This window comes from Calypte anna, chromosome 2 (assembly GCF_003957555.1).
Source record: "Calypte anna isolate BGI_N300 chromosome 2, bCalAnn1_v1.p, whole genome shotgun sequence".
Lineage (NCBI taxonomy): Eukaryota > Metazoa > Chordata > Aves > Apodiformes > Trochilidae > Calypte > Calypte anna.
In genome coordinates, this window is record NC_044245.1 from 57,818,429 (window position 1) to 57,843,630 (window position 25,202).

General features: G+C 36.7%; 1 protein-coding gene across 4 annotated transcripts in view; it reads right to left on the reverse strand.

Annotated features, from left to right (window-relative positions):
• Positions 1-25,202, reverse strand: part of DCDC2 (doublecortin domain containing 2) — a 55,536-nt gene that overhangs the window by 28,816 nt on the left and 1,518 nt on the right. For all 4 annotated transcript variants that reach the window (XM_008502279.2, XM_030444876.1, XM_030444873.1 and 1 more), the window contains exons 3-8: positions 23,038-23,089; positions 9,115-9,191; positions 8,871-9,002; positions 4,175-4,321; positions 3,080-3,134; positions 549-747 (exon numbers count right to left, since the gene is read on the reverse strand). In XM_008502279.2, the coding sequence (XP_008500501.1) occupies positions 549-747; positions 3,080-3,134; positions 4,175-4,321; positions 8,871-9,002; positions 9,115-9,191; positions 23,038-23,089 (662 nt within the window). The remainder of the gene's footprint in view (positions 1-548; positions 748-3,079; positions 3,135-4,174; positions 4,322-8,870; positions 9,003-9,114; positions 9,192-23,037; positions 23,090-25,202) is intronic.

A 25,202-nucleotide genomic window follows, 5' to 3' on the forward strand; every position in this document is an offset into this window, starting at 1 on the left:
AGAGGATGTTTATGACTAAAGTTCTGAACTGCTGCCACAGCACAGTAAAGAAGAAATTCCAAGAAAACCTCCATTAGTCTCTGCAGCTATTGGCTAACTGGAGTTCATGATTGTGTTATTTCCCATGAGTCTAGTAATCGTGTTAAAGAACCAGGCAGGTAAACAGGGATCCTCAGAGACAGTGAGGTGCAGACCAGCTCCTTCTCTTCACTTTTTTTTGCAGGGTGGGGAAATTTTGCAGTGGGGAAATGGTCAAAATATCTCTTATATTATGCTTTTAGCAAAAGCATAAAGATAGGACCATATTAGGTTACCTTCCAAGGTATACTAAATATCATATCCAGTCTCCTGTGTTACGTATATGAAGCCAAGTATATAGCAGTTATGCATAGGTACATTTCATAAGAAGAAAGAACTTCTGTAAATTGTTAGACTGAGCAAACAGGCAATTCAAGAGCTATGAAAGCATATTGTTCCACCATTTCACTGTTTTAAGTGAAAAGCATATCTACACCACACTACAATAGTGTATATATCTCAGTACTGACCATTATCATGAAGGACTCTCATGGAAGCTTTTACTCTTACTGTCTGTTTTACTTTTGTATAGTTGTTAGAAAAGTGTCTGGGCAGAGAATTCTCTGGATTCTGGCTTTTTTTGTCCTTCCCTTTGGGAGGCTGAGGTGAAGAACTGTTTTCACCCAGCTCACTGGATGCGATGGTAGATTTAGATTGCCGATCATTTCCCTGGAAAGAAATGTACACAATTACTATAGATGAAAAAAAAACCAAAGTTGGGGTTTTTTTTAATGTCAGTATTATTTTAACATTTAATACTATGGACTGTTATCAGAGGTTAAAGAAGCATTTAATTTTACAGTCAGTACAGTGTCTTAAACCATCCAGAAAAACTGTAACTATGTCTTTAATTTACTCTCTTATCTAACTTATTAAATGCTCCTCAACAACTCCTGAAGGAGAATAACATGTTTATTATTAATAATGCTTTCATATGATGAAAAGAATGGCTAAGTGAATCTATATCTGAATGCACACAATATAAAGCTATATCTTATTTATGCACACGTGTGGAAAGTCACAAACTATAACGTATAACCCGTGAATAATTAATTTCCTGTGTAAATCAGACATAGACATTAATCTAAGAGTCAAAAGGAGTTGGAAGAGGATGACAGTCTCCATGTGGCAGTAACACTGATTGCCCAGTGGAGATAAGAAAGGCATCTGCCAACACATCACCTCTGAGTCACCTCATCAGCCAGTTCCTCTGTTACTCCGTGGTGTATCTAGAAACCAGCTAGAAACCTGGTCCTTATCTTACATCTTTGATGTATATATGATCCTAAGTGTACTAGCCAGAGATTTTATTATTTATACACATTTCTCTTCAGTCTAAATCTGTTCATAGTCAACACTGTAAAATCCTGACCTGTACATTCAGGCCCTTAGGGTGCTGCTTATGTTGTTCTTGGCTGCATAAAGACTTTACCAACCAAACACTCACAGCATTGCCTCTGACAAGGGCTGTCAGCCTCCTACTTTTGCCTGTCTAACACTTTGTATAGTTTCTTCCTAATCCAGTTTTGTCAAAACACTCCACATAACAACAAAACACATATACACATAAAACACAAGATAGGGCAGAAGACCTTGTCAGTATCTGGAACTGTTCATCTTATCACAGACTCGGCCAAACCACAAAAGGTTAATTAATATATATTCTACTTCATTGTTTCACTTAGTGTAGTTGTATGAATGTCATTTTAGAACTTGCCCACCAGAAAGGCCTGCAATGGTCACGGACAATTCATTTCACCTCACAGCTAAAGGTAAAATTCAATATATTTAAATTTTAGAATATTTAAAAAAATTGTCCTAAATATTTTTTTAAGGTCCTAAAAAATGTATCACGTATCTTTATAAAATCTTGCATACATTATTATATTTTTATGTGATTATTCTGATTCTCACATAGTAGAAGTCAGTTCTGTTCAAGATATATTTTATACCATCTATTTTTTACCATCTAATTTATCATTCATGGACCACTGTCATCAAACCTACCACTTCTCCTTTCTCTGTAGTGAGAAACAGGGGCACAACAACATTTCATCCTCTTCTAATTCAAACTGGAGACTGTTCTTCCCAAACAATACTAGCAAGGAAGTGTAGATATCAAACAGAACCAAACAATTGCATGATTCATGCCAGTTCAAGTCTTGCATTAGATATTTTAGAGCAGTAGCACATATTCATGCCTCCTTAAGTTTAGGCACATTATTTTTATGTTATTTTTATGAAAGCTAGGATTGCAAGGCTCACACCTTAAAAACAAACACCACTTGGAAGTATCTTATTCTTTATCTTCTACTGAATTTCAACAGAATGAAACACATTTGTATATTTTATTGCTTTTTTTTTTTCCCCAATGCCTCCAGGCTTTTTTGTTTTGTAAACAGTGAATGGACAGGATCAGCTACTAGACTCTGAGTCTGTACTCTGTCTTGTGCAGTAAGCTTCACTTGTACAGAATTGATACAAACAAATATTCATATTCTGATTTGTCACTGTTTGAAATCCACAGTGGACTCATTCTGTACACATACAAAAACTATATAAGTTACAAAGCAGTATTTAATGATTAGCTAGGAAATAAGGTGTCAGGAAATTTTGGGGATCTACAACTCTTCATGCAAAACACCATTTTCTTCAAGAACTTTAGTAAAAGGTTCTGTATTTTTCCTTTAGGTGTATAATTTGACTAAATAATTTAACAGATAAACAAAGGCAAATGACAAAGTTAATGGGTAAGACTTGAAGGCAGCAGTTGATTTGTGCTATGGAAGTTTTTCTTTCAAAAAAGCAGCCATTATTGCAATAATATTTTCTCAGATTTCTTTTTCTGATCAATTGAGCTATTAATTCATCAAGTTTTAATAAGCATACCACCAGGTAGCTGGGGATTTTTTTCTCTTCCGATTTAATTAAACCCCAAAATTCCATCTGCTGGAATTAAGCAAAACTAGAAACAAAGTTTATTATGGCACTTGATACTTACACTGCCTTTAGACTTTTGAGATCCCACAATCGGAGGCAATACAGAGGCTTTGGAACTGCAGAAATAAACCATATCTTAGAATTGTATACACTATGTATCTATAACCAAGTCAGATAATACCAAGTCAGCTACGGCAACAGAGTTGTTTTATTCATTGCACATTTTAACTATTTCCTCTTCTGTTCACTGGACTATGTTTAAATGCATAGTCATTACCTTATTTAACTAAGTGAATTACATTTCCCCACAATATATAATTAATATAACCAAAATTTGCAGAGCTTCATTCAATGAATTACTATGTGAAAGATGAATGAAAAGTTCCAGAAATTTCAACAAAACTGTTTACATCAGCTGATGAAAATAGCTTTTCAATATCTTTAAACTAATTTGTTGCAACTACCATTTCCCCAATACTTTCAAGTTATTCACAATGTCTATAGTTGCCCATGAAGAAATTTAAGACAATTACACTCCAGTTTGTATGAAGAGTATAAAAAAAGTCTCTAAATTATACCAATTTATGGGACAAATTTTCATTTCTTTCCTTACATTTCAATGAAATGGCTCCCAATTTTCAAGTTTTCCAAAGATATTAAAGCCCAAGTTTCTCCTTAGAGACACCTGGTTTGAAATTATGTGCTAACTCTAGCCCACAAAAACCAGACCCAAACATAAAACATTGCTAATGCAGTACATATTCCACAAAAAACTATGACACAATAGCACATCAAGACTGGTGTAGCTGCACCTATTCTCAATTGGATATACACATTTGTATCCCAGCAAAAAAAAACAACCCAACCGAACCCCAAAAATTAAGCCACTAAAATAGTCCTTTATATAATGTTTAATTTGTGAAACATAATCAATGGCTCATTTATGAGGTGAATAGAAGTAGTCTTCTGAATTTCCATTTGCTCTTCTGTTTTTGTTATCTCAACTTTCTCAGAAGTTGTCAATAAAGCTTTGCATCCATACTAGGCTACCCATCCCATGTTCTTGGGATGATGATTATGTACTGTACTAGTGGAACCTTTTAATCAAATTGACACACACAAGCATGTGAGTATATCAGACACCTATTGAACTTACCCTTGCGGCCTTTTCATTGTAGGTTTGCTAAACAGCAGACCACCATATGGCAATTTCTTAAACTTTTCTCTACCCACTGCAACATAAATTTGTCCATTCTCCAAGTCTGACCCATTCTGAACAAGTTTTCCATCTAAAGTGTAAAGTCTGAAAAACATAAACCTTAACATTCAGGTAGGTGTATAAAGAGCATTGAAAGCCATGTTAATCTAAACTCACTAAATCATGTTGCTTTTCCAGATATGAAACCAAATAAAATTTAGTGAGTACCACACAATGACCACTATATATATATAAAAAAAAAAAAAAAAAAAAAAGATAAGGGAAGATAGAGCAAAATAATGACTAAATCACACTTTATATAAAACTAGTGAAGTGTGAAGCCCTATGACAGATGAAATACACTCATAATTTCTGAAATTAGATAGATTACAACACTGGAAGGTATCTATTCCATGAGTTCCTGATCTCTCTCATACCATGTTCCTCCTCCCATCTGTGCTTTAGGCATTATGCAGCAGTGTAGCAAGAACAGGGTACTAATGGCTCCATAATTTAGAATCCAGAACCTGTCCACCTAACACATCCCATGTTGATAATAATGCACTGAGATTGTTAGATTGTATAGAGCAGGAAGTCAAAACGTGGTTATACCTGGTGGGGGAAAGTTCCTGCAAGTTACAGGAAATACAATAAATAATACATTATAATAAGAAGCTATGTATCTTGGGGACCTGCAATCAATACTAATAATCAATATGTCTATAGTACCAGGTAGATTTTTACCACAGTAATTTCTGGTTGTGACTTTACCTAGAAAGAAGAAATGCATTATGGACTGGGGGTGGTGGGAGAGCAGGAGCAGTCAGCACATTATTTCTATGCCACCCCAATTATTACACTGTTGTATTTGTGATTTTATTTAAAGATGGTCAAAATTCTGAGGAAGGACAAAGCATTCAATAATAAACAAACCCTTTGTAAGTTCTTTCCTATGAAGTACATTCCAAAACTCAGTAATATTTATATTTAATTAAAAAGTCAACATTAAGAGTTTTGCATTTAAGTCTTAAATGCAGCAATGTTGAATGGCCATCTTAACTGTCTTTCTAGAAGCCTTCAATAATAGAAGTTACTACATGTGTTGTTCATGTATATCAACATAGTGCAAAGAGATATAAAACTATAGATGATACACCTATACAATTAACCTTTTAGGAAGAATATCAAAAGCCTGCCTTGAGACCATCCCTGACATGTTAAGTGCAAAATTTTTTTAGTATAGTATAGAAAAAGCTGCTTCATAAGTTTATACACATGGTCCCACAACCTTGAATAAAACAGAAAGAAAAAATAAACATAAAGATGACACTTATAGAACCAAGAATCACAGAATAGCTGAGGTTGGAAATGATCTCTGGATGCCACTAACTCCAATGACCCCATGAAGAGCAAGAGCAACTCGAGTGGGTTGCTCAGGGCTGTGTCCAGATGTGTTTTAAATAACTGCAAGGATAGAGACACCACAACCTTTCTGTGGAGCTTCTTCCAGCATTTGATGACCCTTACAGTAAATTATTTTTTCTCTATCTTTTCAACTGGATTTTCCTGTATTTCAGTTTGCACCCACTGCCACTCGTTCTGTCACTGGGAACCTCTGAAAGCCTGGCTTTGACTTCTTCTCTCCTTCCCACTAAGTGTACACATTCACACCTTTGAAGGCTCATCCCCCTGCACCTTCTCCTCCACTGGCTGCAGAGCCCCAGCTCTCCCAGCCCTCCCCATGTCACAAGTATCTTTGAACTCTTCTTGTCCCTTTGATGTGCTTGGTCCAGTGTGTCCACATCATTCTTGTATGCCTCTTGTGGAAGTACCTTTATTTTCTAGATGCCTCCTTCCATATAGAAGCACTTCGGTTTCCTAAATGCAAAGACTGAACATTCTCAAAGGTGAAATGGCAGCTTGTTAAAATCTTGACCACGTGGCTGCTTCCTTGTGAAGAGGTCTCCTAACTCTGAAGAGCACCCTATGTACTACTTATGTTTACTATTTAGTGCAAACATTTCACAGAAACTCAAAGAGCAACTTATGTTTCCCTCCCATGCAGAGGACATTGGTTCTACCCCAACAATGAAAATAAAACAAGCAACTTAAAAATCACCAAGCCTATTTCTGAATTAATCTCACTGTGTTTTGCAAGTTTCAATCTTGCTTTGGGGTAAAAACAGCAAATAAGTGTACCCCACTTTAAGAACTGTTTTATGTATTTGTATTGTGCTGCAGGCATTTAGGGGTACATACAAACATGACACTGGGTTTTGTTCCCCATCTTTCACTTTGCTTGTGTTTATTGTATTTAAAGGAGAAAAGTTGTTTACTTAATATAACTCCTGTAAGTGTTACAGACAAATATCTGGCAGTCTCTATCGGTATTTTCCAGCCTGAAAAAATTAACAGTAATACCTGCATCAAACATAATCAGTCATTGAAGAAAAAAGTGACATTAAAAATGCATTCTTTGAACATGGCACTTCAAACAAATACATAACTATTAACCTAACAAGCATCACACTAGCTTTGTGACCCTTACTTCTGCAGCCTTCAGTCCATCCAGCTGGCCACAACTGTTCAAAGACCAGCTGCATTCTCTTTGGCCATTATTATGCAACAAAGATGCCCTTATGGTCACCTCTGGACACTGGAGGATGACCTAGGGCTTGTCCTGAGGGATGCCAGTGGATTACTATTTTCTCTCCTGAATCCAAGCCAAAAAGTGGCATCCAAAACCAAGCAAGCATAAAGGCTGACAAAGGAGATAGCAAAGACACAACCTGCAGAAGCAATATTCCCACATCCCCAGTTGCACATGCACCAGGTAACTTCCCTTTGGGATGCTATAGCCTGTTCCCCATCCACAGTCTGGCAAGAAGAAAAGCTACTATGTCATTTTCTACTCTCTCGTATTTCTTGCTTCCATTCTGATAGGGATGATAAAAAATAACTTTTTTTTTTGTTGTTAAAAAAAAAAGCACCACATGTGAAATTGCATAAGGCTTGGTGGGTTTTTATGTCTTTTCATGAAATGGAAAAGAAAAACTGCTATATACATAATGCAGGTTCCTGTTAGTTTCACTTATCTTTTATGAGAACTTGTATCTTCCCAGCATCAGTGGTCTTACAGGACCTCCTCTAATGCTAACATAGTTTCAGTAAACCCCAGCAATTAATGCGTAACTTATTAAGGAACAATGATTGCTTTCCTAAAGTATTTTATACATATTCTTAGAAAAGAAATGACAACTGAGTTAATAGAATACCAGAAAAAGGAAAACATTGAATAATACAAAATGCCATGTATGCTATCTTATTTTTTTAAAGAATTAAAACTAAGCGCTGGGGGAACTTCACAAAAGCAATCCTAGCTATGTTCAGAATGATTTATGCTTTCATGTACATCATTCAGTATCACCAAGGAGTGACACCACATAATGAGAATAAAGTGTGAAAGGTTTTCAAATTGTTTAACAACTTGAGAGCAGAAAGAACTGGTATGTTGCTAACAGCTGTCACTCTGGTCACTATCATGCCACACTCACTGAGAATCAGACTCAGAAAGCTGCAAATACATGTAGGTTTGCTTTATTGGAACTAGAAGTGCTAAGCAGCCAGACAGTAGGCAAAGTGAAATGCAAGGCTTAGAGGAAAAAGTAGATAAAAGCCAACAATCAACAGACAGCATTACCTTAATCTTTTGTTATCTGAATCAACTCTGGGAAAGCAACCAGAAGAACTGAAAGACTATTCTGTCTTCATTGATTTGAAAAAGATTTCACAACCATAGCTTCAGAAATTGCATAATCTGTGAAGAATGGTTTTCCACAGAAGGTCCTTTCCCCACTGAGGAAAATATTTCCTGTAATGGGCTCTGCATGGGGCAATACTGGAATGTCAGTAATTTGCCAGTACACACCTTGGCAGCCTGCTTACACTACAACGTTTTTCATGGAAACCTCCTCTATAATCTTGCTTTAAAACCTGAAACAACTACAAAATCCTATTTTAGAGAACTTATTTTATATTGTAAAAGCCTTAAGGGATTGAAACCTACCTATCCAATACATACCACAACCCAGAAATGCTGAGCTACTGGAACTGGCAATCCCCCCAGCTAGAACATTTGGCATTAGCTCTTATTAGGAGACTGAACTGGCTGAATATTAAGCACAACCTAGTCACATCACACATCTTCAAAAACCAAGGAATCCATATTTTCCTTGAAATTTCCTCAATGAATTTAAAGAACCACCATAATTAAAAGGTATCATGAATCACATCTAGTGTTGCACATTCTGAAGACTTCACCAACTTTACTGTGCTCATGTATTTTATTCTGATGTGTAACTTAATTATTAATAGTAAATGTATGGCATTATTATTGCATTATTACGTGCCTGGTAACTAAATACTTAATGAAGAAATAACAGCTGAAACAAATGGAAGTTTGCTTTTTTTTAAATAGCAGTGAAATTAAATCTAAAGTTAACATATTTCCATTTTGTGGCTTTCTGATGTACTTTAATTTTGTTGCAGTGGAATTTCTCACAAAGGAGGAGTGATCCATTATACTATCTCTGGAGACTTAAAAACAAATCTATGCATACCAAATACATTTTCCAAATACCCAGCTTCCTGATACCTGTGAACAGCTCCACTCCTGAGTGTAACTTTTCCTGTAACCATTTCAAGAACATGGTCCCAGTGATTCAGTGTTTTCCTGGGAATGAGGAGGCGTACTACAGGGCTAATAAGGTCTCCATTAGCAACCAGGCTGAAATAAAGCAAAGTAAATTAATTTGTAGGACCATTTTAAACAAACTCCTCTGAAGTTAGACACCACCACCATGCAAAACAGCAGTTCACTAACTGAAAATTCTACTTACAAAATAGTGTAGGGTTCCTGGAGTGGTTTTCGAAACCGTGCTGACACGGTGATTCTACTGTGAGTAACTGGCTTGACCTGCAAGGACAAAAAGAGTAGAAATTATTCAGTTTTCATTTTGGGTAAGATTTTGCCCTGACCACCACCAGTAAAAAGGACAGCATATCTGCACAAAGTTCTTGTCTTTTAAATGAATATTTTATCCCATTCCAGCTTCACTTTCTGTAGAGCATCAAGTTCATACACACACTGAGTAACAGCCACAGCAGAGTCTACCACAGTGCAGCCTCGCACAACATATGCTTGAGAGGTCAGAATTGTGTGGATCTCTTCATTGACTCCAGTGATATCTCCAAAATAGTATCCCCATCTTAGGGCAATGACTCTCCAGTGAGATGCACTGCAGACTTTTATCTCTCAGAACACAACATAGGCTACTTAATTCCCAGCGTTATTCTCTGTACTCCTTTGAACAGACAGTGCCTCGAGATCAATCAAATAGACCAGCAATTATTGTCATATACAGAAAGTTACAGAAGAACAGAAAGTTACACAATGCTGCCTAGATAGGATTCTTTATTGCATTTATAAACACACTTTCAAATTAAGAAAAAAAAGAGACAGATAAACCCAAACTCCAAAATCACTACAGATTTTTTTTAATACTTTATGATTAGCAAGCTAAAACAAGGTATCAAACCAAAAATTACATTCAAAAGTCATAGTACATGCATGAACAGCTTGGCTCCACTCCTAAAAAGCCCCCCAAAAACAACAAAAACCTCCCCACAACCAACCAAACAAAATAAAAAAAAAACCCAAACAAAAAAAACCTACAAAAACTCCCAAAGGCTTAAAGGATTAAATATCCAGCATGCACAGAGACAATGTTTCAAGTAGATGCACAGCAGTTTATTTAAACTGGCAATGTTCCATTCACTATGTAAAGCAGTCTAATAATGTGATGTATTCCAGCTTTATCACACTGTACTCACTTAACCAATACTTCTCATTTAATTTATGGAAAATGATATGGACTCCACTGCTTAAAGTCTTTGCTTGGATTTTCACAAAAATTCATTTACTACTGACAGGAGTGCTTTTCAGATCTTTCTCTTGTATATACTGAAAAACCAAGATATTCCACTGTGGCTAAAAAATATTATTGTAATAATCAAATCTGATTTCTCACATAACTTAAAGAACCTTACATAGCAAACTCTGCACCAAGCACTTAAGTTATGGAGCTAAACCTGCACTCTTAGAGAAAAAGCAATGAAACTAAACAAAAGCAAAACTGGCATTCCTTGTAGTACAATCACTTCAAGTGAAAGCCACAGGTAAATCTACTGAGTGAAATCTGTTCTTAATGTCTGCTACAAATGAAGTGGATTTATTCTGAATTTGGCTGACTTAGCCTTCTCGCCTTTCTCAAAGTAAGCAGTGTAGCCCTCCCAATATTCTGTTTTCTGAGGAATTCAGAGAACATGAAAGCCTGCACTGGGTGTGGATGGAGGAAGGCAGAATTTGCCTTTGCCTAGCACAGTGAATGAAAAGAAGCAAGCAGAGGGGCATGATGATCTGAAACTCATTACAGAGGTATATTTTGGTCAGAAACTTCAACAAGAGGAGAGACAGCATGAAAGCTGTCACTGCAGCATTGTGCCAGCTGTGCTTGTGTACCACATTAGGAAACAGGCTCCTGGGGACCTCCCCTTTATGCAAGCAATCTATTAGGCAGTGTATTTACTCCTTTAACTTCTAATCATATTTGTCTTGGCCTTATAAAATGAGTTTTGAACTAGACTATGCACAAGCTTTGCCTTAATGCATAAATTGCAGTCCACAGACTCGCTCTTAATTCCGGTGCACTCCAAGTCAGAGGGAAGATTCACACATACGACTACAGGCTTGGAAAGTCAGTAGTTTACTATCATATAGTTCATTAGGGGAGGCAAAGAAGTTTCTGGAGACTGAGAAATAATTTAGGAGTTCAGCCATTCTTGCAAGAACATCTGAAGCACATTTTTCAGAACAAAACTGGTCATTTATGTCACCAAAATCTGAGATGAAAAATTAATAATTCTCTAGGAAGTAAAAAAAAAAAAACCCTAAAAAATAAAAAACAAAACAACAACCACAATATACACTGGAACATCTGAAAACTTTTCTATTGCTGCTGTCAGCCATTATGGGTTATTTGCCCAGCGTAAGAAATCTAAAAGACAGGTTCAGAATACAGAAAAAATAAGGTAACTTTTCCAAATGGTATGTTTCTGAAGTCTGAGGCAATACTGATTTACTTCCTTAGCATCAGGTCCTAATATCTAGGCTCCAAACACAGGTTCCATCTGAAACAAGAATGACTTAACTTTAGCTGTCCACACACCTTTCTGTGTGGCTGCCAGGCTAATTCCCTATAAAGTACTCAATATACAACAAGTAAAGCCTTTATAAAAGTAAAGCATTTTCTAAAAGTTGATTCCTTATCCATTCCCTTATGCTGTTGATACCTATACTCAAGTTCTCCCACACTCCAAACAGTACATTAAAAGTTCTCTTATGTGGCCTGTAACACCCCGGTACCAGTGATCCACACTTTACCAGAACTAGTCAGAAAGTACTTCCTAGGCATAAGGCAGACCCTTAGGATAGTCCCAGGTGTGCCCATTTATTTAGTTGTTCGTGCAAGCAGATGAAACCATTAATTTTGATGGAGACTCTTCAGAAGGCCATCATGTTATTAAATGCAGCCTAATCACACGACTCAGAGAAAACAAACAACCTTATAGATATTAAGAGTTCATTTATTATTTGAAGGATTGTATTTCTGCCAATAATAGATACTGTGACATCAGCTTGCAAGCCTGATTTTATTAATACTTCTGGCAGTCATCTGTGGATAACAAGTCAGCCCTGTTCTTAAACAGGACAACTTCAGGGACCAGTTTGGCCAGAGACTTAATACTTGTCTTTTTTACCTAAACATAGCCTAAACCACAACAAAATACAATCTTACACTGTTTTGTCAGGCATATTTAAATGAAATCTGGCTCTTGTATTAAAAGATGAAAAGAGTATGCTACTGCAATATTATATTTGCTAGTGTAACCCCACGAAAACCAATGCATGGAAACACTACAATGACTGTGACACTATTTAAACACCTTAAAAAGAGTAGCCCAGATCAAATTATGCAGATAAAAGAGTCCTTGTGGTTGGAAAAGACCTTCAAGTTCTTTGAGTGCAACCACTAAATGCTGGACCATGGTGACACCCAACTCTCTAAATAGAGTCTTTTGCCACATTCAACATGAACAGCAAGAGCAAAAGTATTGCATCTTTTCTTGGGGTCATGGTCTGAGGCAGATTTTAGGCTTTGTCTGGAAGAGGAGGGATAACCAAAGCCCCTGGGACTGCTTGCCTCCTGAAGGCATCTTTTACACCTGATCTGCTTCAGGGTCCAAAAGAAAGATAAACTCTATATTCATTCAGGACACTGTGATGCTGCAAATGAGAGAGCAAAGGAGAAAATAAATATATAGCTTTTAAAAAAACTTAAAAGAACTAAACAGAGGGAAATGCGTAGGGATGCTACAAATGAGCCATATATAACACCTTTAATTGTGAAGCTGGTAAGCAGACAGACATACAAGCAACTACAATACAGTATTCCACAATGCACAAGAGAGGAGTCTTACAAGTTCCCAAAGTATATTCTGGCTACAGTACAAGGTCTCCAGCTACAAGAGAACAAAAAATCATCACAAGCAACCCTGCTCTCCAGCCACCTTTTTGAAAAAGACAGGTAGCTACAAAAAACAGTTTGGCTACATCTGTACTGCACTGTGATTTAAACAAGTAAATAAAAATTAAAAAAATAAAAAAAACACCCAAAAAACCTAAAACTAAAAAAAAAACCCAACACAAACAAACAAACAAAAAATAAACCCCAACACAAACAAACAAACAAAACCCCAAACAAAATAAAAAGCCCAAGCCTATATGCTATTCTTCTAGTTAACCTTACTGTCCTATTGTGGGTTTTTTGACACCATCTTCAATAAAGTTTAGAGCTACTTCAGTCTTACCAACTATTCATGGTTACAAAAATCAAGTCTCATAATTTCAATATACAGTAATATACATTAATAAAAGACCAAGTGCTCAGCCACTGTAAATCAATTTAGTTCCTTTGAATTATATGAAGTTAATCCAAACCATCCTAGTGGAAGACCTGATCCAGGATTTAATTAAAGAATACACTGTTCAGATGGTTCGGCTCCTATTTCATTTCTAGGAGGTAACACAGTGCTACAGTGTCTGGAACAACCTGACCCCTCTGGCACTGCAGTTACACATTAACAATGATGTGGTCTTGGGTGAAAGCTTGTGCTTACATTAAGAGACCAGCATCACTAGACCCCTAAACCCTTTATTTTCTTTTAATTTCACCAGCCACAGTCTCAGCTGATGTAAATCAGCACCTTGTCACTTATGTCAGCAGATTTACATTAATGAATGGTTTGGCCCCATTATTATTTTATCTTTAAATTTTGTACATTTTCAGTTTGTTTCAAAAGACCCATTCAAGGGCAGCTTCCATATCCTGCTCACAAATGTTGCCAACATTTCCTAATGTTTGATGAGATAATCATCTGAGGTATTACATGACAACATACAGCAGCAACACCAAGCATTTAAGGGAAGGAGAAAGCACTGTATCAGTTGAAACTCAGGGGGAACTTTTAAGTAAGGGGGAGGAAAACAATCAAATGAGAAGAGTACAACTGGAAATACAAGAGTACAAGAGTACAGCTGGAAATATACCATGGGATCACAGAAACCCCAAAACTTCATAAATTTTACCTTTCTATTCTACAAAGAATTTGCTATTCCCAAGAGTACACACACCAACATTTTCTTGTTTGTTATCATCTGTGAAATAACTTAGAAAAACATCTTGTAGAGTGTGGGGGGGAAAAAAAAGCCACTAATCTTATTAACACAGGATAGGTTCTGGTAGAGGGGATCAATCTGCAGTGTTTGAAATCTCTGTATACACTCATATTTCAGAATACTTTCTACAGAGTCCCTTAGAGCCCAGCTTTCATCCTCAATCATAATTCATTGTGGTTGAATATGTGTTGCTGAACATCAGCTGCAGCTGAGCACCTCCTAACATCCCTTTGAACATACAAAGCCAGCACACAGATAAGCATCTAGATGAAACAGTAAAAAAATGCACACCCTCACAGCTGCCTTATAGCATACTGTAGGATCATAGAATCATAGAATGTTAGTGGCTGGAAGGGACCTCTAGAGATGACCTAGTCCAACCCCCCTGTAGGATCATCTAGGGCAGGCCACACAGGCAAGAATCCAAGTGGGTTCTGAAAGTCTCCAGAGGAGACTCCACAACCTCCCTGGGAAGCCTGTTCCAGTGCTCCATCTTCCTCACAGTAAAGAAGTTTCTCCCCATATTGAGGTGGAACTTCCTGTGTTATAGCTTATACCCATTATTCTTTGTCCTATCACTGGGCACCACCAAAAATCTATATATTTTTCCTGTATTCTAAAAAAATTGCTAAACACAATTATTATTCACAATAATAATTGTTATTCACAAATAATAACAATAATATATATATTATATATATATTATATATATATAACAATAATAATATATAACAATAATAAATTGTTATTATTCACAAATAATAACAAACACAGACAAAGCACTTGGCAAACACACACAACACATTACACCATCTACTTTAAGTGCTTACGTCTTCCACTGTTGACTGTTGTAAAAAAAAAAATCTCATACAAAATAAAATTATCAGCACCCAAATCATTACCTTTGGTATACAATCACATGTACAGATGTGAAAAATACTTTCTGTAAGAAAACCACTTTGTATTAGTGTGTTCATATCCACATGAGTACACATGTATATATGATATTTCTGTATGCATATATTTATACATTGATTTAATATAACTTTCACACAAAAAAATAATTTTTATGTTCAGATGACCACATGAAAGCCTGAAGAGCAACTGAAAACTTGTTACTCTTTTTTGGAACACTAGAGAATGGCTAAGCACTCAAGTGAAGATCAAGAATACCTGTTTGTGCAGTGCTCCTAATAAAAAGAAGTGTTATTCTGGGAAGAGAATGTTACATATATGGCATTACAAGGAAAGCATCCTTGAGAATAGATAACCTAAAAAGGTCTCTGAGCAACTCACACATTGTTTTGAAAAGCACAGATTCACTTGTTTGCTCAGAAATATGTTAACAACTAAAAGGTAAAAAAACCTAATGCCTAAAATGGAGACATAACAAAACTGTGCATATTTGTTTTGGATGATGTGAACCTGCTTGTTGATTCCCATGCATAAACTTTTGGCTTCAGTGAAACGTCACATTGTGCTTTTCACACTTCCTATTCAAATATAGACAGGAAAACGGGGCAGACCCAACAAACTACCCAGCCACCTGCTGGCTACTTAGGAATTGCCAGAGAATCAATCTGTGTATGTTAGAAAAGCATACATGTCATTAAATAGTATTTTAATTGTCCTCTGAGCGTGCCATGCTGCATATTTAGTTTCCGAAAAGTCAAGGAAAAAAAAAAAGTTACTTAAGAATAGTTTCAAATAGAAGTGTTCCCTTCTTAGCTTTTATTTTCCTTTCACTCTATACTAAATAATTAGAAACACGCTAAATACAGGGGTCTGGCAGCACTTTCACAGGCTCCCATGACAACACAGGCTAATTATCCATAGCTAAGACATGATATGACTATCTGATTTATTTCCTTTACTTGCCAGAAGTTCCCCTCTTCAAAGGGAGCAACTGAATAACTGCCCCAGTGACAAGTGTTTATAAAGCCACTCTGGGTGGAAGCAAAACAGTTAAAAAGTGTAACCTTCCTGAACCAGCTACTTACTGCTGCTTTGATTTATACAGGCTCAAGAGCTGGCATTTCTTATTGCTGCTTGAAAATAGTCTTGGGTGCTATAAACATCTCACTCATTACTCACATCACTTTCTAACTAACCTTTTGAAGTTTTAAATATTTCAACACAATGTCACATTCCAAATTTATCAGCTAATGCAATGAGCCATGGCCTTGCTAGTTTGTTACAAAGCCCTGTTTGTTAATCAATGTGCCCAGGAAAATTGAGAACAAATATTTGAATTCCTCTAGGGTACAACAGGGGTCAAAAGAACCAAAACCCCCTCTATACACACTATCACCACCCAGTGATGTAAAAGAAAGGAATGTTCAAGGTTGAGTGATCACAAGCAATTTAGAACAATAAGTTTCCTAAAGCTATTACAGCACAGGAAACATCTTATCTTACCTATTTCATAGAAATTTTCCTTTAGTGGGCATTTTTATACACTTGAAAGAATCAGAGTGGAACTCACTGAGGTGTTCATTCAATACAAAAACCAGTTATCCTACACAGTAATTAACCTGGACAACCTTTGCTTCCCTGGCTACTGGGCATTGCTATATGTATACACTGGATGTACCCTGGATAGTACAAACCAGCCTTGAGCAAGAGCCTACTAGCCTTTCCATTGGTGTGGACACAAAGCAGCACTCAAGCTGCCATCAGCTGAATGTATTTCCAAAATAAATAGGTCACAACTCCATGGCACTACACAGACTGAGCCCACATATAACACAGATGAGGCAGAAACAAACTATGCCAGAACAAATTGTCATGTACTGACCCAGGGAGACTTCTAGGCCACAAGGCTCCTTAAAATTCCCAAAGTGTTTGAAGCCTCTCTGCTCATCCCCAAAGTACATCATCCACCTTTGCAGATATGGTAACTGAACAAGAGTTTATATCCCCTATGCATCTGAGGGTGTCTCACCCAATCCAGCTAAGCCCCTGGAAATAAAAATGTTTCATTCAGGATCTACCATAGTTTTGGGGCATTGGATTAGGAGTCTGAGATTCAGCTGGGACAAACCAGACAATGACCTGGCCTTACCTGTCCAGGCTCTTAGATTGTGCAGTGCTCAGAAATAGATCACACCTGTGTTGCTTCTTGACCTCAGGAATAGCTCCTATTTCTTTTCCACGTTGCATGATGCTTGCAAGACTCACAATTTTGGGATCAGTAACACAGATTTTAGTAATGGAAAATAGGTCCTGATGCTCACTTGTTACTAACATAATACTGCCAATTCTGACCATATTAATCTCTCACAATTTGGTATTTTCCCAAAATTCCTAGACTAATTTAAACCAAAAGAAAGTCTCTGGCCTGAAGGGCCTGAACCTGTGAACAGCAACAGCTGAACAACTAAAAGCAACCCAGCCCAGCATAATTTTTTTCCCCACCATTTTTAATGAAAGGTTATAGTTGTTAATAATTCCAGTAAGTCAGTTTAGTATGCAGCCACAAGGTTTTAATGAGAATAACATGCCTCATTAAAAGCTCCAGTACTTGTACCTCATCTCAGTCTCCTCACAGATCAGAATGAGAAGTTACCTTACAGAACAAGGCAGATCTGTTAATCAAGTAAGAGACTGATTTTCAGACTTCATATCCAGCTCCACACAGACCATGCAGTGGTATCAACCAACGCCTTTGCAAGTCTTTCTGTTGCTCCAAAATCCAAAACCCCCAAGCTGGCAATTAAAATGCTCAGAATTACACAAATCAGGTATACAGAAGCATATATAGAGAAATATTATTAATTTATAGACTCATTTAGAAAAAAGCACACATCTTTTATTTTAACTGGATACCTGGTCAGCTCTTCTCTAATTCCTTCTGGTATTAGATTATGAATACTAAGGAAGAGCATCTGTTTTCTAAGTCTTGTTGTGCTAATTATGTTACCAGGATACTAAATACCAAACAATGACATATAAAATTTAACTATTACAGATGTTGCTTGGGAGATTGAAGATGTTGATCAGATTTTTTTAATCTCTGCATCTGGTGGAAGGTGTCCCTGACCATGGCAGGGAGGTGGTACTGGATTATATTTAAGGTCTCTTCCAACCTAAACCAGTATGGGGTTCTAGGACAGTCTTATTCCCTAAATTACACCTACAGTATAATTTCTAATTAATTCAGCATCAGAAAATGAGAAATTCCTTACTTAGCCTGTGACAGCAGCAGTAGAAGAAATCAAACAGTTCTGATATGGAGTAGGAGGAGGATTTACTTTTGCATATTTGCACAGTAATATGAAGTGGACCTTAACACACAATTCCACTAAAATTTTGTGTACAGTAGTTTTGGGTTGCACAATTCATGTTTGTTTCTTTCTAATTAGGAAAGAATTGAGAAAGCATATCCTGTGAAGAAAGATTGTTCTGGTATTAAATGGCTGTAATATGCACGTGTTGGGATAATTTCTAGTATCTCTTCAGGAACTCTCTTACCAGATGTAAGGTCTTGTTAGCTCCCATTGTGTCAGGCAAGTCAAGCTGCATCTTACAGGTCAACAGAACCAGCGTATTTGTGAAGGTCCAGCTAATACTGAACCAGGGCAAAACAGAGAGAAATACTGCTCATGTCAGGGACAGAACCCACTCCCAAAGGTTAAACCTCAGTACTTTGCAACCATGAACACTAAATTATTTCATTAGATGAGTTCCCAGAATACAAGAGATGGAGAAATTCTCTTAATTTTGTATTATTTTTTTTGCTTCCTGACCTTGGAACACCTTCCTTATATAGGCAGATTCACAGATTTCAGTAGAAACCTGCTCTGATGGTCTACTTATTCTGTCTTGTCACTACATGAGAAAAGTAAGAAGAGAGCTTAGTAAGAAAGTAATGCTTCACACTTTCCATCTATTCTTTTTGAATGTAGGTCACTGTATTAACACTGTATCTTGAACATGGATTTTTCTTGTTTAGTTCTAGTGCGACAAACGTTTTCTCATTATATGCAAATTTAAAGTTATTGAGGAGCTGTCTTAAAGCTGTTCTTAAAGTACTCTCAAAAGCAGATATCAAATAGTTGGCATTTTAACCAACACAAAAGAAAACTAGCAGCTGCATACAAATGCACAATGTACAATTGCTACACAAGATTACAGAAACAGAAATAGATATTTGTAATTGTTTTTCTGAAGAAAAACCTGCACCAAGAAACATTCATGAGGAAGGAAATGCCAAATTAAGTGTCTTTCATACAGCCAGAATTGATACCCTTGTACCTAAGTCTTATATCACCCTTAATAACCAAACATGAATTTCTCAACTATTGTTTCTGGGCCACCTAAAGCTTTCAGATCCTTGATGTATGGCATTATGCAGCTACAGAAAAACTGCCATCACCTGCCAGCCAGAACCAACACCCCTCCCAAACATGGTTTGGGGCAAGACAGCTCTAATAGCTCAAAGACCATCTTCTTCTGTCAACGACAAAAAATCCTGCAACAATTCTGAATGCACCACCAGGTTGTACAAGGCCATTTATTGCTGTGGCTGCTCCTCCTCAAGGCCCTGGTGAGAGCAAGGTCTGCTCCCAGGGGAGAAAGGTGGGAGGCAATCCCCAGGACAATGCCTGGAGAACATTCTTTGCTATCTCCAGGCTCTGGCTGACAGCAACACTGCAGGGCTCAGGAGAATGGGTTGGTGTCCAAAAGGTTGCTGTGGGAGTCTTAACAAATTATGTTTCATGTTCCGTAAACATCTGAGGGTTTGTGGGAGAAGGGGAAAGAAGGGGGAAGAAGAAAGAGGGAAGAAGGAAGGGGAAAGAAAGGGAAAAAAGCGTAAAGGGAGGAAAAAAAGAAGTGGAGCTAATGAAGAACAGTGTTAATTATTCAAGCATCAACTCCAAGAAAGGAATTGCCCTAACAAGAATCGGTCTGAAAACACACCCTGATGTTAACCTAGAGATGTTTATGAGGCCAACAGTGAGCCTTTAATTCAACACCTAGCACAACTATCTTTGATCTCTGAGGATACTACAAAGCTTCAGTTAGCCAAATAAACAAATAATTTTGCTAATTTCTTGCCTCCTATACCCTGCCCTTCCTCTGCAGGCCACCAGAACACTAGAAGCTCAGACCTGACCCACAAATTTCTCTGTATATGCCTAACTCCATGGTAATCTTCCTATATCATTGAGATAACCCACAACTTACATTTTGCTGTGTTTGCAGGACTAAGCCATAAATTTATTTCCTTAGCAATGCTGTCATTCACAGATACACCTTTTTTTTTTTTTTTCTGTCTTCTAATGAAAAAAAACATAAAGGATTTTATTTCTGGAAATCAATCTAAAATAATACCTTTTGAAAGTAAAACACCTTTGTGAGGTAGCACCAAAGACACAAGACTTAAAGGGAAAACATGATTTTTTGTTTGCAAATCCATCATAATCAAAAAGAATAAATACTTGACAATACTTCTTCCCTCCCAGTCCTAAAATACATCTAGATTTTTGATTTCTAAGTGAACACTTGGAAAAAAAAAAGTAAAAGCAGAACTTGCTTTCTCAAATCATTTTAACATAAATATATTTAGGTATATATATTTATATATATATATATAAAACCTGTATACTAGCCCTCTGAAAGTTCATTCAGACTAAATGATCTGACCATTAAAACAATTGTATTATTCATGTTTCCAGGTAAGAATCTGTAGATTATTACTAGGCTTCATCTCATTTAGAAAAGTGATTCCTGTCCCCAGATAAATCGATCACATAAACTCAACACGGGGAGTTAAATTCTCCACAGAGATCATGGAGGTTGCAAACATGAAATAGAAAGAAAGAAGGAGAGAATGGATAGTTTATACTGGTTTACTTCAAAGCCTGGAGAGATGGCTGAAAGCATAAACAACATAAAATAAACACTGATTCCAGAAGAAATAACAGAATTCTCTCTTACCAAACATGCAACTTTAGTTAAAAAAAAACAACAAAACCACATCACATTTACAGCTATTTCTCCAACTGCACAGAACTTCTGTTATACTTAGACTCTTGTAGAGATTTGCAGCAAAATCTTTAAAACCTTGCCTTAAAGTAGCAAGCCTGTGGTTGTCCTTGTACCTGGCAGTATGGGAGATTTGGTTATGAGTCTCCCATGAAGACAACCACCTTTTCAGCAAAGGGCATATGGAATTAGTCATGTCTCACACTTTTAATGGGAGTCACACATAACAGTTAATACAAACTACCACATTTTCAGAGACTGTTAAAAGCAATTTCCAGAAGTTCTCTTGTTCTCATCCTGTATAAATAAGAATATTTTCCTTTTTCACACAGACACTGTTCTGGCATAAAACATGGTGCTATCCACACATTCAGGTGTTCAGAAAAAAGCAGCGTATTGGTCACACATCCAAAGGTGGGGTTTTTTGGTTCAGAACAATGTTTTATGAGTTGATGGTTTAGAGTAGTGCAATACTGCTATTGTACAAATATTTTCAAAAATTATAATCTCTTACTTAGACAACAGTTAAAAGTGAGATGGAATGCTTGATTCTCTGCCTGTGCACCTTACAACACCACAAATAATCAGTTTCAGCAAAATTCTCAGAATTTGATCAGAGGAGACACAGGGCTGCAATAAGAAAATGCTAGAGGTTAAAAAATGGGATTTATGAGTAAAAGACATCAAAAACCTTAAATAATGCATATGTGAAGGCATGCTGCTCAGTTTTCTATACACATCAGCAACAGAGTTAACAGCTGCCTCATCAGTTAAACTGATAATTAAACATTAGCTTTGCTATTTTAAAAAATAATTGTATTTCCATTGTAAAAAAGACACAGACAACAGGGAGATACGAATGACTACACAAAACAAAACAAAAACCTATCTCAATAATGTGCTGGTTGACTGTACAGATAAACAAACTGGAAAATAATCCACTTTAGAGTAAGTTTATAGGGTACTTGCAGTAGGAAATGACATCTCCAACTTGAATTTGCTTTTCCTGCTATTTTGCCCATTTGAAATAAAAAAATATTGGTTACAAAGTTCTAATAATTTACAAAATGCAGTTGTCATATTTCATAATCATGTCATATTTCATAGTTTCTGAATAAAAAGTGCCCAAGTATCACAACAAATGTCATTAGGGCACTAAGAAATCAATTTTTAGGGTCTTCTAGTACCAGATGTCCTACTGACTGAAGATACCTGCTACACTGATCATTAAATGGTTGGAAACATGGCATGAGGGCACAAGGCAAAAGAACGGGAAAAAATAGAGAGCTGAAGCTTCTTGTCAGGCAGAAGCTCTATTTCAAACATTTGTAGAGAATCATTACTATCTCCATACAGAATAAACCAGTAAAAATAAATCAGTCAGCTGTCTCATAAAAATCAGCAGCCAGTAGTTTTTGAAGCCTGCAGTGATTATCTCCTCAAGCTATAGCATAGTACTGGTCAAGAGAAACCAGTGCCTGGAGAATTAAAGCCTAGAGATAATTAGAAATTTATAACTGACACTGGCATTGACAGGAAAAGCATTTTGACTAAGTGTGAGTTTTTCCAAACAAACACATTCCTTCTCCAGAAATTTCTGATGTTTTGAAGAAGACTTGTTGGTCCAAAATTCCCAAAGTTCTCATTCCAACCATCTGCACACACACAAAAGGCTGCAGATCCCATAACAACCACAAGATTTTCTTTACTGAAAGTTTTTAACTGGTTGTGGCAATCCAGAAAGCTAAGTGGAAGGCAATCAGTGCATCATGTTCAGAGTAATCAGATCAATAATCACTGAAGTAATATGTTCAGATTTCTAGATAAATGCATTATTATTAAGCATAATAAATATATACCAAAGTATTTAAATACATAAGTATAATAAATACGTATTTTAAAAAGAAAGCATAAATGCAAGCATGCCACTAACATTAATTTCAGGTTTACTTCTTAAATATTTCAGACAACCTACCTCATTATTGACTTCAGCAGTTTTTTTCTTTGTTTCTCCTATGTCCAAATAGCTATGGAAGAAAACAGTATTGATTACTCAGAGAAGTATCTAATTTACAGAACACAAGTACTTCTACACACAAATTTATCATGCCTCAAAATAACATAAAAAGTCACTGATACAAGATTTTAATGAATTAATATAAATCTGCAAGCTAGCCCTCAGGACTGATACAAAAGAGTGGGGAGAACCAACCTTTAAGTCACTGGTGATTAGAACAGACCATCAGTTAAGTGCCTTGGCAGAACAAAGCTCACATACTACTACTGTAAGATGGATCAGTACCTCTCAGCACAATGTCACCTGACAGAGTTTTCAAAGTCATCATCTCAAGTCTTAGTTTCTCACAGTAACTCTCTGATAGATTCAAAGCTTTCCTCCAGATTTAACGAAGGGTGTTAGCTAAAATTTAAAATTTTAACACAGTGCCACAAGCCTCCATTCCAAAGTTTAGCTCGGCTTAGTCTATCATAGCAATGGATGTGTTCAGCAAGTATAAAACTGCAAAAAAACCCCAAACAAACTGTAAAAAAATGCACAAACTTGTTTCTGCTATCAGACCAGACTCAGATGCTTTAGGGCAGATACTTTGGTCTCCCACAGATGCAACTGATTTATCTTTGCCCGTAACACATACACAAACATATGGTCTTTTATTAAATAAATTGGATTCCTTCAAAAAAATTGCACCTTTCATTTAAACCCTCCTCTCCTCTGACCTTTCTGAATAAGACGTCTCCCTAATTATTGTTCTGTCAACAACCCACTTAAGAACAAGATCAACATTAAGACCTTCACCCTGTCTCAAATAATGCTTGTAAAATCACTGCCAACATTTGTAGCACTACTTAAAAATTCCAGCTCTGAACACAGAAATGGAAAAGATCTCAAGTCATTCTATTTATCTTCTGTACAGCACAGAACTATGGCATACTATCAAGGAGTTTAAAAACCAGCCTGCTTTTACCAGGCTCTTTAGGTTAGCTTTCCTTAGAACAATCTCTTCCTCTTTGTTGACCTTAAATACTTATGTATCTTGCTGCAGCCATAAGTCTGATAAGCTCCCTCCATAAAACTTTAACCATAAACAACAAAACGACAAAACAAAACAAAAAAAAAATTTCCCCCCCAAGATAAATCTAGAGTGCCCAATTCTCTACACAGTGAATACTAATGCCAAACACCTACTTCTAGCCTGTCTGTCCAACATAAAGCACATTTTGGAAGGTGAAATATGATGTGCTGACAACTAATAACATTAAGCCATCCACAGAATCACCAGATTTAATACCAAGAATATATGGTAGATTTCTCTTGAGAGTTGAGTACTACATTGTGTATGGAAGAGAATACAGAGGGTAAAGGGCTTATATTTAGCCTACCATACATCTTTCCAGCTTTGCCACTGAGGCACAAAAAGTTTCAATAAATCTTCAGAAGCAGACTGTCAAAAAAGAGCAAGAGTGATGACAGAAATCTTGTTCATTACACAGAGAGTTTTGTCGTGGAACATAATGAGCTCTTCTGAAAAATTTAGTGTTCTCAATTCTACAAAACCAAGATAAGCAAGATCCTCTAAAACTGATAGTCTAGCATATAAATTCCCAGCAATCTCGAGAATGGGATTGTTAATGTTGAGGTTTATTTTAATCCAACTGTAGAAAAAAATTACCAATTACCTCAAAGACTGAGCAAAATATACATAATAAAGCAACTGAAACTGAAAAATCTTCTGCCAGAATTGAGAACTGTTACTGATCATATGTAGAGCCACTCAGAAAACACACCTAAAAGCCCAGATCTCCTCCATCATAGTCTCTAAGACACGCAGGAAAGCAGGAAAGGAAGTGTTGGCTATAAACTCCCAGGCTCATCAACTTCACAGCAGGGCTATCAACACCCTAACTTTCCACAGCATTCTCCCTGTTAACACAGCACGGATTCTGACACTCACCCTCTCAGTTAAGCACACAAACCACAACATGGCATTGCCCACTGCCCCATGCCCTTTGGTTTATAAGGGCTGTTTCTTCTTTTCTATTGTCACATCAAGGAGGTGGTACTATGCTACTGAGAACAGTAGTCTTTCTGTGGCTTGCCTCTAAAGCTCTTCTGCAGTTTTA